Below are 15,461 nucleotides of genomic sequence, written 5' to 3'. Positions count from 1 at the left end.
ACAGCAGGTCAGCCTGCAGGAGCAAATGACAGGAGAGAAGTAGCTGGTGACATGGTGGTGGAGCTACTGTGGAGGATGTACTTGATAAATTGCTTTCAACTCAGGACTTGAGTACAGAGACAGACGGCAGAATGACAGGGACACAAGGAGGGGAGTAGGTGAGTGGATGCAAAGGCTAGAAAAATGGGTCCATTAAAAAGTAGAAAGACACAAATGAGACGATGCACATGTGCTGCAAAGACGAGGGACAAACAATGATGGTAGTTTCTGTAGACAGCTACACTTCCTAATCATGATCACCAAGCTCAAGCTATATTTGACTTCCCCCACGGGAGGAGAGAGTGCCGTGTTGATTACAGAATTATGTTTTCTGAGTCATTTCAACTAGGCTTAAATGCCATTGTTGTTAGCCCCCTGTTTGTCTGCAGACTATTGAAGTCCTCATTTAGACAACTCAATATGCGAGCACCACGGTTCTATATCCACAGTTCTTAAGTTCCCCATTTGTATGCGCTTTGATAATCAGCGCCAAACACAAGGCATAATGTATTCTAAACGTCTGAGTTTGAACGTGCTGGACATCTGGTGGCTCAGTTTGCTAGTGCACATACAGTGCAGCAACAACAGCATGGGCTCGAGTCCTCTGCTTTGATATTATGTTACATCTTCACTCGTTTCAGTCAGATCTTGATTTTACTAGCAAAAAAAAACTAGAAAAACATGAAAACAGGGTGAAGTGGCAGCTCTCCTTTTTGAAGTGCAAACACTCAGCTCAAACGGGGATTTGAAAGGCTCTAGGAAGTTAAGAAGCATACTGATAATCTTTGTCTCCGTAGTGAGTCTTATCTCTGAAGATGCATCTGGTCTGAGATGCACAGTGCATGTTGTTTAGGGGTAGGAGGGCGATGATTTTTGGAGTGAGCCCCCATGTGGAGTCCTTGGAGCTCCATGACTCAGCCAGGACCCCCGCGGCCCAAGCATCTGGCCGAGGCATTCGGCTCGGGCAATGTTTCATCTCAGTCTGGCTTAATAACTCTTACTGCCTGGTTGCCATCAAAACGGCATTTCTTGCATGTGTGTTCACGTTTTTTTAATAACAGAGAGGGAAGTTACAGGACAATTTGACGAAGTAAGCTGGTTGAACATTTGATTTTGAGTCGATATAAAGTTTGGAGATTTCATTTCTTTAAGCTCTGAGGATGGATATAAACTCACAGTAGCACAAAGGGAGTTTTTTATGTTAAATACTCCCAAATACCCCTTAAATCATCGAGTGGACGAGAGCTGCATCCCATCTTCACTTATTAACCATGATCTGATGAACCGACCTTAGGCCATATGCAAGAATAATATTCTCATCCTCAACCCTTTTCTTTTTTTTACGAGTGATCCAAACTGGACTAAATTGGCGTGAATAAATTAGGCCCACAGAAAGCAATGACCTGGACTCATCAGAATGCATTCTCTCTGCTCTTGTTCCTTCAGTATTCTTCAGTATTAAGCATCACACACATGCTGGGTAGGTAAAAATGATCCTGCTGTGTGCAATTTACTGACCTCGCATTACCTGATTGGTGGATATCATAGTTTTTTCCAAATAACAGCAATTGCCACCAATCCCCCACCATCTCGCATTACCCTGTGCAGCTTTAATATTTCTGTGTGGAGAAGCGACTAAATTGTTCGACACAGACACACACAGACACAAGGATGGAGTTCACACAGAGAAATGAAGCGGTGCGCTCTTATTGAAAACAGACAACAACGGGAGACGGGGAGGAGAGAGAGAGACACACAGACAGAGGGATCATCCTTTTTGTTTTTTCTTCCTCTACCGCATCCCTTTCTCTCCCCTCACCTTGTTGGGCTTGACAGCTCTCTGCAGGTTCTCGATCCATTTGTCTCTCTCTGCAGCTGAGCGACACGCAAAGCACTTGGTTCCCGATGCCGTAGTCACCTGAGGTTATAGCCAATGGTAAATTCAACAACCACAGCCATTAGTAACTATGGAGACTGCAGCTAAAGCGCCAAAATAATGTCTTGTATTCACCCTCAACCTCTGTCATGTTGCACTAATGGACAAATGATGGGAAAAGCTGACAGACTTCTACAGGAAATTATTTTGGGACTCATTTCAATGTCCTTTCATTCTTCACATGTTATATTTGTTATATTTTCAATTCACAGTCTCTTTAAAGGTCACCTATTATGCAAAAATCCACTTTTTCATGTCTTTTATACATCAACACGTGTCCGCTCTGTGTAAAGAGATTCTGAAAGTTTCAGGAAAAAAGATTTGCTCTGTTTTTGTCCTGATCTTTTTATATAAAAACCTGTCTGAAAATGAGCTGATCAGATTTTGGCCACTTTATGATGTCATAACGTTTTTTTGGCTTGTGTAACCATTAGCCAATCACCAACCAAGGTAACCCCCCCCCCCCCCCTTATCACCTGAATCTCCTCTAGAGCACATTGTGTTCTTTTTAACCAAATGTCTCTCAGAGGGGCGTGGGGAGGGGCTCCTTATTTTCATCTAAAGTAACAGACAGAGAATCAGCACTTTTGAAACAGGCCTGAAACAGAGGGGATTATGGGTAATGCTGCAATGATCTGTTTGGTGTTTGGAGCCAAACACTTCAGAGACATGTTTTGTATATATCTGAGACCTATAATATATTTATGAAAAACAGTATAATAGGGGACCTTTAACATCACTGTCAGGATTCTGATGCTTTGTACTGCTCTGTGCACTGAGTGTGTGACAGCTGTTTGTCCACACCGAGCAGCTCAGCTCTCACCTCAAAGCAGTACTCTTGTCCTAGGATGCTCGAGTGGACAGGTTTGATAACGGCGTCCTCATCCAGGGTGAGGTCCAGAGCCTCGGCAGCGCTGCTCGGGGACAGCAAGGACTCATGGGAGTGGGACTCTTTGAAGCTCTGCATCAAACGGGTCCTGGGGGAATGATAGTTGTGGTTAGACGTGAGGAGTGGGGGAGCCTGCATTATATTTCAGTTCAGTTTACAAGAAACTGCTTTGTTTGTTTATACAAAATGTAAGTCTTAACTATACTCTCTATAATTCTGAACCCTTGTACCTTGATAACACAAAAGTGTCTGTGTGCAATGGTGGATATGATGTATGATATGTAAATAACATCAAATATATTCATTATATAACATGGTGAAATCGTCTACTATTCATACAGCAGCCTGCAAGTGGAAATACAGGAATAAGCTGCTAGGACAAAAACAGCAATCAGAAAGCAAGTGATTACTCAAAGCTTGTATTACTAAGAGGCAAATGAGACACTTCCGAAAAGGAATGAAGACGTTGAAACTATCCATTGTAAATAATTTAACAGGCAGTTTTAAAGTGAACAGACTCATCAAACCTCTAATAGCAAGAGTTCATTAGAATAACTTTTAAGAAAATCCAGTAAAAAGAATTGACACCAAAGTGACTGAAATGCTCATTATAACCTTGTTTGAAATGTAAATAATCACTCCTTTCATGACACACAATCAAAAGGATGTTCCCCATAATGTGTCACAGTTTTTGTCTATTTCTAATCCTGAAACCCATAAGTAAACAAGGTTTTTGCTAAAGCCCCTCCATCATGCTGGGATGTCAAATTACAGACTAGCTCAACAGACGGTCACTAAAACGGACGCATGATGACACAGGGAGTCCAACCAGAGCGCGAGGAGGGATGGTCACGTGTGAACGAAGCCCCTCAGAGAAGAAAATAGTGGATGGAAATAAAGAAAGAAAGAAAAGATACAGTATGTCCTCCGTGCTGCGTCCGTCTCTCAGCTTCTTCCCTGCACTCACACTGCTTTTGTCTACATTCAATCGTAACGTTCGTCAACAGTGCACTGATTACTTGTATGGGACCAGGGGGGAGAGCGAGAGGGAGATAGATAAAAATAGACCCAAAGGAATGAGTCAGATTGAGGGGGAATACAGAGGAGAAGAGAGAAAGAGTGGGGGAGGTCATGAGAGGATGAGAGAGAAGGAAAGACTGGGAGGTAAGGGTGAGGGGATAGAGAGAGAAGACCTCTCAGAGGAAATCACTTTGATTATGTAAACAGTGGATCCTTTGGAGAGGAAGAAAGTGAGAGGGTGGATTAAAGGGAAGAAGGAGAAGGGAAGAGAGGGACTGAGATGAGAGAAAGGGCGCTGGAGGTAAAAGAAGGTCTATGCAAGGTCTCAGTGGGGAGCTGAAGTGCAGGAAGAGTCAAACATGAAAAGACACACACACACAACTCACACATTGTAATCCACTAGTCACGACTGGTAAACTTCAAATCTAAGAAAACCACCTAAGCACCTCTAATGATAGACTAGAAACAAGAGCGCAATTAGCAGATACAAAATATTTAAAATATAGTTTTGTGCTTCACTGCAATGAAAAGACGTCTGATACAAAGACACGTAACTCAACGACACCACTCTAGAGTATTAGTCCCTTGGCAGAAAATGAATCTTATCTTTTGAATCAAGCAATACATGTTAGACATGATTCTGCTTCCAGTTTAAAAACATAGGATGTTCTGCTTTCCCCTTTTTAAAATCGTTTACAATTGAATAGCTTTGATTTATGGGCTGTCAGTCCAACAAAGCAAGCAGTTGGAGACGTCAATTTGGGCTTTTTAGAACTTGTGAAGGACTTTCTTCACTTCAGTTTTTCCCAAATTCATAAACTAAACGATTAAAATGAATATAATGTAAACATAGTAATGAATAAAAAGCTTTTAAAAAAGTGTCCTTATATGATACAGATAATAAATCAACAAAAATGACTCACTTAAAAATCATTTATTAAGCAGAAATAACTCAAATGTGCAGGTTCTAACATCTCAAATGTTAAGTTGCTACATTTCTATTTGATATGATTTCAAATAATTATTTTATTATGTTTAAAGGTTCATGTAAAAAGGTATGACTGGTGAATATTATTATCTTGTGACAATGTATAATTAGAAAATGTGAGTAATCTACTAAATACAATAGTAAATAGAACATTACACCTTACACGACAGGAAATACTTTCAGTCAGTAACGGGCTAGGATACAGAGAATATTTATGTATCTCCAGTATATAAAGGAGGGTAGCTCTGAGACCCATTGGGTGTTTGCATGAGCAATCAATTCAAAGGTATTTTTATAGAGAATATGTGGAGAAACATATATATCATTATTTTACAGCCTGTGTGGGAGCTCGGAGGTGTGTTTATAGCTGCATGAATATCAATCCACGCTGAAAAAGCAGAGTGTGTTCTGTGCAAACTCTCTCTGGATGAATAAAGATAAAAAAAGAGAATAATAATAATCAAAGCTGCCGGTGTTCACCGTCATGCCTGACAGGGAACACCCAGAGTACAGCAGGAGATGTGAAAGAGGCAAACAACCCCGACTTCAACCTCGCCTCTTGACTTTTCTGTCTGTTCAATGTTTTCTCAGACTGGCCGTGGATAATAGACACCTACAACCTTCCCGAGTGAATAAATCATGTGTAGACCGAAACCTGGCTCAGGGAAGGTTTCAGCGCTCTCGAGTGCTCGGCCGCGCTGTGTTTAGATCATCAGCATGACCTTGTTCACATCGGACGTTTGTCCTGGCTGTGGCTGTTCCGTGGGAGCTTATAGATGAAAATAAATTAACAAAATAAAGGTTAGAACTTCTTGTGGGTTAATTCATTCGTCCGACAAAACGTTTTGTTTTTTTAAAAGTTATCTCGCTCGAACTCCTCAATTTTAATGAGTGGCTAGTCTTTTTCTTATTAAGTTACATTGAGAGTGAATGTTTTTGGGTTTCAGCGCATTTATCGTGCAAGGAAAGAGATTTTTTTTGTCACATTAGAGTTTAGCGAATACAGAAAAGGCTGATTTTTCAGTATTATTGATTCATTGAGAACGTTATCATTATTGCAGGGATAGATAAAATACTATAGTTACCTCTATTTCTAACTATTTCTAGTTTTCTTGTTAACTCTGTTTAGTGCAGCTGAATATAGACGAGAAAGGGGTAAAGAGAGAGGGCAACATCACAGATTCATTCTGTGGAAAGGGCTCAAGCCTTCAGTACATGGCATTTGCGCTAGTTGAGCTATTGAAGTGCACATAAGAGACCAATGCTATTGAATAACTGTTAACCAGGCTAGTTTAGGTAGAAAGAAAAGCCTTCCTCATGTATTTTCTCTTATAATTCCCTAAAACTCCAATGAAATAATTTCATAAAATACTGAAAAAAGACACAATGCTGCTATTAAGTTAATTCTAAGCTAAAAAATGATAAACATGACTTGAAAAATGAACAACTTCAATTGCTATACTGATATATCATTGTTTTCCCTTTCGAGATCATTTTTTTTAGAACAAACTTCTGCCAAACTTGAGTCTCTGAGGATATTTCCCCTTAAAAATGGTCCTTGAAATGCTGGTGCTGCTGTGCCTGACGAACGCTGGAGCTGCTGCAACTAGGAACAAGATACAGAGGAGGTATAATTAAGCAAATCTCCCACTGACTCATTATGGTCTGTACAGCCGCCATATGGCTGTCTGCTGGTTGCCATGGAGAAAGAGGCGATGTTTTTTCTTCACCCAGCAGAGAAACAACGATGGTGCCGAGTGTTTTAATTGTGTGTGACACTGAGAGTGACAAATAAACAACAATTTCCAGCAAATGATGGAAGGAGATAGAGATGCATAGGCAGATAAAGACAAGTATAGATAGACAAGATAAATAGAAAGAGGTTTAGAGAGAGATAGATAGATAGATAGATAGATAGATAGATAGATAGATAGATAGATAGATAGATAGATAGATAGATAGATAGACAGACAGATAGATAGATAGATAGATAGATAGACAGACAGATAGATAGATAGATAGATAGATAGATAGATAGACAGACAGACAGATAGATAGATAGATAGATAGATAGATAGATAGACAGATAGATAGATGGATAGATAGATAGATAGATAGATAGATAGACAGACAGACAGACAGATAGATAGATAGATAGATAGATAGATAGATAGATAGATAGACAGACAGATAGATAGATAGATAGATAGACAGATAGACAGACAGACAGATAGATAGATAGATAGATAGATAGATAGATAGACAGATAGACAGATAGACAGACAGACAGATAGATAGATAGATAGATAGATAGATAGATAGATAGATAGATAGATAGATAGATAGATAGATAGATAGATAGATAGATAGATAGATAGATAGATAGATAGATAGATAGATAGATAGATAGACTCCACATCAGTTGTCTTATAAAACTCACATTGTGTCCAGTCTGAATTAGTTTACACTGTTTAATTTCCGCTGAGTGTGTTATGCTCCATCCACACTTCCTTTTTGATTCAAAACAAAGCTTTATATTGTAATTAGATGGAGAGTAAATAGTTTTTGTGATGCCAAAGCATTTACACAAACAGACTGGGAGAAAAAGACACAAATTAGCTTTCATACATAAATGCAACTGCACAGTGTTTGCAGATTAGCAGCCAATCACAGCCTGACACAGCAGATTAATCAACACATGAATGTCCAACATCACTCTCACTCACTGACCTGTCTTGGTCGGCACTGCGGAAGCGGGGGAGGATCATGTGGCGGAAACTGCTGGTTCGGTCCAGTTTGGGCTGACTCTTAGCCCTCTTGATCGAGCCCTTCAACCTTCTGCTGAGAAAGCTCTGGAGGTGGAGGGGAGAAACAACAAGGACAAGACAGATGGAGGAGGAAAGGGAGGACGTGCATGGTGCGAAGTGACAGAGAAGAAGAAGAAGTGGTCGGCGTGAGTTGGAGATGATAGGATGAGATGTGAAGAGAGAGTGAGGGATGATTTAAGAAGAAAGATTGTAAAATATAAAGTGGTTTCCATGGAGTCGGTGTGGTTTGTGTAGAACGTATTTAAGTGACAAAAAGACACAGACAAATGAAATACATGATGCATGACAGGGGAAAGCACAAGATACATTTATTATCAACAAAAAATCATACACCCACACATGGCAATTTGTCACATTGAACTGCAGTGTGGTCACAGATCCTGCGGTGGGCAGTGCTGAGCCATACAGTCCAAAGATAAGCTCTACTACAGTACATGTCAGTGAATGATCAGAAACACAATCTGGAGACACTTATAAGCAGGAAATTGTTCATTGATGAGGTAATACATTACTTGGGGTGTGTACCAATACTCACTGAGGGGTATTTCTGTGTCTACAATATATTTTTTATTTTTCTTCTAAATTAACAAAGGCTTGCATTCAATACAACAAAAATAGGGTTTCAGCCGTTTTAAACTGAAGCAAGGAGAAGCAGCACAACTCTGAACTCTGACTAAACTTGATTTTGCGTATACTAGGGGTGAGAGAGCCAGATCGCACAATTATGGTTTCTAACACAAGCAGACAGAATATGTCTTTTAAGCTGTTAATGGATTAGTGTTCAGTTTGATTTGAGTTGTGTAGGGTGGCTCAGATTCACAAACTGAAGATGGCTGTGTGAGCAGTTATTTGACCTCTGTTACTTTGTCAAAGAATGTCTTGCTCTGGTCGTGATTATTCTTTCTGAACGTAGAGCTTTGGGCCCATATTAATATGGGCTTGAAGCTTGAACTGATGGCTGTGTAAATAACTTTAAAGCCTAAATCATGCATGAAATGTGCCTTTTTTTGTACTGTAAAACTGTGACACTTCATATATTCATTTATAAAGTGAATCCTGGAGACTCATAAACAATATCATTTGTATACCTAAAGCATAACAGCATTGTCGAGCGGGGGAATGGCTGCAGGCAAATGACACCTCATCATCTGTCATGAGTTAGAAAGCTTTGATGCCTGTCTTGAGGATATGACTAAAGACTTGGCTCCATCTGCTGGTTCCAAGCTAATAGCCTGCATGACTAAATCTGATTAGATTAGCTGCTCCGTCAGACACTTTAAGTCTCAAAAAGTCAAAGAATGAAATACAGAGGGAGACAAAAAGAGAGAGCGATAGAGAGAAAGTGATACATTAAAGAGAGAGATACTATAAAATGAGGTAATAGAGAGCGTGGGGGACTTTATATTAAGTGGCTTTGTTTGCATGCTCAGAGTGACTCGGATTCACTTCAGTTTAAAGAAGAATATTAGTGTTATTTTAGTGCTTTAACCATATATGTTTCTGTATCCATTTAGAAGCGGGTTGCAACAAAGTACTTTTACTTTGGCACTATATTTCACAAATCTATACTTCTACTATATTTCAATGTTTTACTATTATAAATGTATTAAATATATATGCAGATGAATTCCTGAAGAACATAACAGTTAGTTCCAGCCCTACAAAGCAGTGTTAAATACTGACACACTCACAAGGGCAACTTCCAGTATTATAAGTATTGGTACTTTTGATCATGTAGGTACAATTGGACTATGAAATGCTACTTACAGTACATACTTGTACTTACATCATACTTTCTATGATCGACTTTCCCTTGTGATGGAGTACTTTTAGTATCAAGTGAGTCTCTTGCGGGCAGTTAAAGCCACAGCTTACATTAAAGCAGTGAGCCAATAGATCGAATACAGAATATTATACAGATTTAAAGTGAGCTAGATTTAGGATAATAATAGAGGCTGTCTTTAAGGGTTACAAGTTATTTTATTTTATTATTACTTTAGGCTTGCTCATTGAATCTGAGAAAGCTGAAATATTGATATGAAATCACTCATCTTAGCCACTGTGAAATATTCATGAAAAACAAAAAGTTTGAGCCAACAGCCAAACTGGGCTTTGCGTTTACACTAATGGATTATCTGGCTCCTGCAGTTTCTCATACTGCAACAGTGAACGGGCTGCAAATAGTTTCCTGTGTAGAGAGAAAAACAAGTCCGGCTATTTCCAGCTAAAGCTAAAGCAGAAATAATAGAAAGGAGATGGGTAACATGGAGCACTTGCACAAACTTAATAAGACACCAATCTATCCTTTAAGGCTAGCCCTTTGAGGTGCACGTGTGATACAATGGGATTTCATTTCTGTTGCTATGAATAAAACAATAAACAGATTATTTCCATCCACAGACAGAATATGTTTTGCTGCCAGTTCCTCTCACTGAAGTTGTCTCCAGTACAAAAAAGAGACACAATGATCCCAGGAGTAGCAGTGACAGTACACTTTGAAACAAATATGACTCTTCTTTTGGTGACATTAAAGAATCATACCATGTGTTCTGCGTGTTTTAACCGATTTACTACGAGTCAATTCAGGACATTGAAGGTAATCATTGGTTATTATTTAGTTCCCATTGGATGACATCCTTTTAGCAGGCTTTTAATTAGGTGTGCATTTTATCAAAGTGATTATTAAGTCTGCTTTTCCTATATATGCATTACCTAAAAATACCTTAAATAATCATCATTTTTATTATTTATACTGTATAGAATATATATAGAACTTTTCAAAACAGTTGAAAAGTGCTTTACAATAAAATTATATGGAGATTCAGTTCCTATAAGGATAATAACAAGCTGCTATAATAAGCGACATACATTTTTTTGACCTTTTATTTTAATTGTTTCTGTATCACCTTTTCAATTTCTCCTCTACTCTTTCTATTCATTAGGCAAAAGCAGTGCAGATGTATTAAATAAAACCACACTTTAAACTTCATTACCACACCATGATGAAGTAACTTTGACAGACATTAATGCCTATTGCCCATCTCAATTAGACTATGTTTCAAAAGGTGGCTAATTGATTTTCGTATCCTCTGGAAATGAATGGAGACCAACGGCTACCATGAAAAGTAGAAATACATTAAATTGAAAATATTCAGTTTACTTTTAAGGACCAACAAAAACTAGCAAACACACATGTATGACCCTTTGTGGTATACTGTTCTAATCATTCTGTGAATATTGAATATTGAATTTGAGAGACGAGATGTTTCCATTCTACAGGCATCATAAATGCTGTAGCCAGTGTCTCTGCTTCAGCCACAGTTGTGTCACATACCTCAACGGGGGGCAGTGGTGAAATAAACGTCCCTCCTGCCACTGGACTCGAACTGGCAGCCCTCCAGTCTCCGCCCCAGTACAAGAAGGGGGAGGTGGAGGAGAAGGTGGCAGGCGAGTGGGGCAGGGTGAGGGAGAGGGAGGAGGACAGGGAGAGGGGCAGCGAGCGGGGCAAGGGGGGCGTGCCGGGCCCTTTTTTGGAGCCCTTTTTTTTCTGCTTCTGCCGATCAAGGGCATGTGAGGGGGAGACAGCCAGGGAGAGGGGAAAAGGGTAAGGTGGGGTCCCGCTGGCCCTGCGACAACAGGAGGGTGGCGGGCCCAGGGCGGGAGACGGGAGGAAGGAGAGAGAGAGGGTCGGGGGCAGCGAGCGAGGCCGGGAACAGGGAGGGTTACTCACGGATTGTCGGAAGGGTTGAATTGGGGCACTGGGAGGGATCTCCATGCTGGGCTGCTTCCCAGTGGCTATGCTCTTCCGGCGGGCGCGATGATCTAACAGACAGAGAGAGAGAGAAAAGATTGACAGGTAAGACTAAATATCAGGAGGAGGGAAACATCTGAAGGTAAAATGAGGGCAGAACAAGGAGTGATGGCGCCGAGACAAAGATAAAGGATTCAAAGCTTTTATTGTCATTTGTGTATAGCTACAGTGTAGTTATGTCATTGGAAATCTTAGGTCACAGGCTCCTCCAACAGTGCAAGTAAATAAAAATAAAATAGAATATGGTAGCAATAGTGCAGAATAGTCTATATACAAGTAATTGTAATATTGATATATATATATATAAGTTGCAAACAGATGAATGTTATGGATGTCCTTTCAAAAGTTCAGGTGTTTAACAGTCTTATGGCCTGTGGGATGAAACTGTCCATTAGACTGGTTTTAGTCCTTTAGCGAGAGGATGCGGGGAGAGAAAGACTTGCCATTGTGGAAATAAACAGTCATGGTAGAGCTGTTACTGACAGTCTGCCTAAATAAAACCATCTTTGGTCGTCCACCAGCGCTGCTGCGAGGACAGTAATACACCGTCATCTGTGTGGAGGGGGAGAGGTGGACGAAGTGGGCGAGAGACTATTGAGAGATAGATTTTCTGTCTGGACATCAGATGAGCGAATGTTAACAGCCTGTATGTTGAGGCGAGGGAGAGGGGAGGGACCGGGAGATGAACAGATAGAGAGGAGCATGCATTAAACAAACAAAGCACTTTATTGACTTCCGTCAGAGCGTCGGTGCCTATTGCACTGGATTGGTGAGTAAGGGAATACACTTGTGTCCTGCGCATGATGGATGATGGAGCGAGTTAGTTAGAGAACAAGGGAAACAAAACACAAGAGGCCTGGTTGAACTCAGATGAACTGCAGCCACAACAATGTGAGTGAATGTTGAAAGTGTACATATATCGCCTGACTTCCACTTCCTGCTGTCCCTGCTGTCCCTCACCCAACTGTTGGAAAACTCAATAAAATGTCAGGACTGTATGTCTATCTCAAACGTCCTTAAGGGAAAGTCTTATATATGCCTTGTATGAGGAGTGTGACATTTAGGACAGCCAGTGAACAAAAGAAAGACTAGAAATGGCCCTCATGATCCACAGAATGACATACCAAATCTCAGGATAGTTGGATAAATCAATACATAGTTGGATCATAAAAGACTTGCTTCTAAAATATGAAATTGATCCACACTATAACATAAATCATCAAAGGATCTACCATGTGTCCGACTGACCGTGTTTAGAGGAAGGGCTAAAACAGAGTCATTTCTTGCATGTGGAAAAAAAAATCCAGAAAATCACATTGTCTGATTTTTAAAGAATTTATTTGCAAATGATGGTGGAAAATAAGTATTTGGTCAATAACAAAAGTTAATCTCAATACTTTGTTATATACCCTTTGTTGGCAATGACAGAGGTCAAACGTTTTTTGTAAGTCTTCACAAGGTTTGCACACACTGTTGCTGGTATTTTGGCCCATTCCTCCATGCAGATCTCCTCTAGAGCAGTGATGTTTTGGGGCTGTCGCTGGGCAACACGGACTTTCAACTCCCTCCAAAGATTTTCTATGGGGTTGAGATCTGGAGACTGGCTAGGCCACTCCAGGACCTTGAAATGCTTCTTACGAAGCCACTCCTTCGTTGCCCGGGCGGTGTGTTTGGGATCATTGTCATGCTGAAAGACTCAGCCACGTTTCATCTTCAATGCCCTTGCTGATGGAAGGAGGTTGTCACTCAAAATCTCACGATACATGGCCCCATTCATTCTTTCCTTTACACGGATCAGTCGTCCTGGTCCCTTTGCAGAAAAACATCCCCAAAGCATGATGTTTCCACCCCCATGTTTCACAGTAGGTATGGTGTTCTTTGGATGCAACTCAGCATTCATTCTCCTCCAAACACATCTAGTTGAGTTTTTACCAAAAAGTTCTATTTTGGTTTCATCTGACCATATGACCTTTTCCCAATCCTCTTCTGGATCATCTAAATGCTCTCTAGCAAACTTCAGACGGGCCTGGACATGTACTGGCTTAAGCAGGGGGACACGTCTGGCACTGCAGGATTAGAGTCCCTGGCGGCGTAGTGTGTTACTGATGGTAGCCTTTGTTACTTTGGTCCCAGCTCTCTGCAGGTCATTGACTAGGTCCCCGTGTGGTTCTGGGATTTTTGCTCACCGTTCTTGTGATCATTTTGACCCCATGAGGTGAGATCTTGCATGGAGCCCCAGATCGAGGGAGATTATCAGTGGTCTTGTATGTCTTCCATTTTCTAATAATTGCTCCCACAGTTGATTTCTTCACACCATGCTGCTTACCTATTGCAGATTCAGTCTTCCCAGCCTGGTACAGGTCTACAATTTTGTTTCTGGTGTCCTTTGACAGCTCTTTGGTCTTGGCCATAGTGGAGTTTGGAGTGTGACTGTTTGAGGTTGTGGACAGGTGTCTTTTATACTGATAACGAGTTCAAACAGGTGCCATTAATACAGTTAACAAGTGGAGGACAGAGGAGGCTCTTAAAGAAGAAGTTACAGGTCTGTGAGAGCCAGAAATCTTGTTTGTTTGTAGGTGACCAAATACTTATTTTACCGAGGAATTTACCAATTAATTCATTAAAAATCCTACAATGTGATTTCCTGAATTATTTCCCCCCATTCTGTCTCTCATAGTTGAAGTGTACTTAGGATGAAAATTACAGGCCTCTCTCATCTTTTTAAGTGGGAGAACTTGCACAATTTGTGGCTGACTAAATACTTTTTTGCCCCACTGTATGTGCTATATTTCTCAAGTGGAACATTTGAACGGCTGGTGGAGTTAAATGAAAATAGGAGGACTGCTAAATCATCGTCGGGGGTCAAGATGTCTTCACAAAATGTAACGCACACCAGGCAAAATAGTATAATAGTAACAGTTCTCTGATATTTCAGACAAACTGATTTCCATCCCTAGAGCCATGCCGCTACAAAAAAAGAAGTACATACACGATTAGACAAGAATATGTAAAGTTATTGGAAGTCAACAGCTTTTCTACCGTTTCCACCAGATGAAGACGCAACAGTGCCTTGACTTATAAAGCCTGGGTGAGCATTATTCATTACAGTCTTTTGTTATTGTCTCTAAACAGCAGGATGATATCAAAGCCATTTCTACATCCTGTTTTTTCCCCCTGTTTCATATTCATGTGTTCCTTTCCTTGTTTTTTCTTTGCATGTCCCTATCAAAGAAAAATCTACAGCATTATAACCCTCACATAAAATACAAGTTGGTTACATTTGCTTGTTTGTTCTTAAGTCTTGTCTATTTCTTTCAGCATTGCAGCCTGTCCTCATGATGTCTGTCTCTGCTTTTTCCTTTGCCTTTTCCCATCTCAGCCTGTCACAGTCACACTAATACACACACACACACGCACCTCTTCTCTCCCACGCAGCTATTTTACATAATTCAAATAGTGCATTTATCCCTCTCGTCTCTTCAGCCCTCTCTTTCTCTCCTATCCTTTCTCCTCCTTGCACCCTCTCCTCTTTTCATACCGTCCTCTCGCTCTCTCCCCCTTCAGACATTTGTGGCATCTAGAACCCTCCATTTTCCACATTACCTGCATCTGAATTCCTCTTTTATCCTTGTCGCCCCTATCGTTCTACTCCTTCATTTACCTGTCCAAATGGGACATTTCTTTCACCGCACGACTGTCTGCAATCCTGACATTTTCTTTAACCCATGCGAGGAGGGAAAAAGATGACCAGGAAGGTGTTTGGAACCCAGCTATGCAATTGTCTTCTTGCAAAAATCTGCAGTTTTAACAGCTACCAAATCAAACTCTGCAGATGACTGACTGGTGGAGGAGTCTTCGAAATTAAATCTGAGAGAGAAGGGATCAAACATGAAGAGGTTACTGAGAAATCACAGTGGAGGGAGAAAAACACTCACCATCTAGTTCCTTTA

The 15,461-nt window shown here is 40.5% G+C and overlaps 1 protein-coding gene across 1 annotated transcript in view; it reads right to left on the bottom strand.

Annotated features, from left to right (window-relative positions):
• Positions 1 to 15,461, bottom strand: part of syngap1b (synaptic Ras GTPase activating protein 1b) — a 119,928-nt gene that overhangs the window by 28,424 nt on the left and 76,043 nt on the right. The window contains 4 exon segments of the mRNA XM_034211314.1: positions 1,859 to 1,957; positions 2,799 to 2,952; positions 7,603 to 7,724; positions 11,431 to 11,522. Of these exon segments, the coding sequence (XP_034067205.1) occupies positions 1,859 to 1,957; positions 2,799 to 2,952; positions 7,603 to 7,724; positions 11,431 to 11,522 (467 nt within the window).

Source organism: Gymnodraco acuticeps, unplaced genomic scaffold, assembly GCF_902827175.1.
Source record: "Gymnodraco acuticeps unplaced genomic scaffold, fGymAcu1.1, whole genome shotgun sequence".
Classification (NCBI taxonomy): domain Eukaryota; kingdom Metazoa; phylum Chordata; class Actinopteri; order Perciformes; family Bathydraconidae; genus Gymnodraco; species Gymnodraco acuticeps.
The sequence above is the reverse complement of the archived record's forward strand: the minus strand, read 5'-3'. Positions and strand labels throughout refer to the sequence as shown.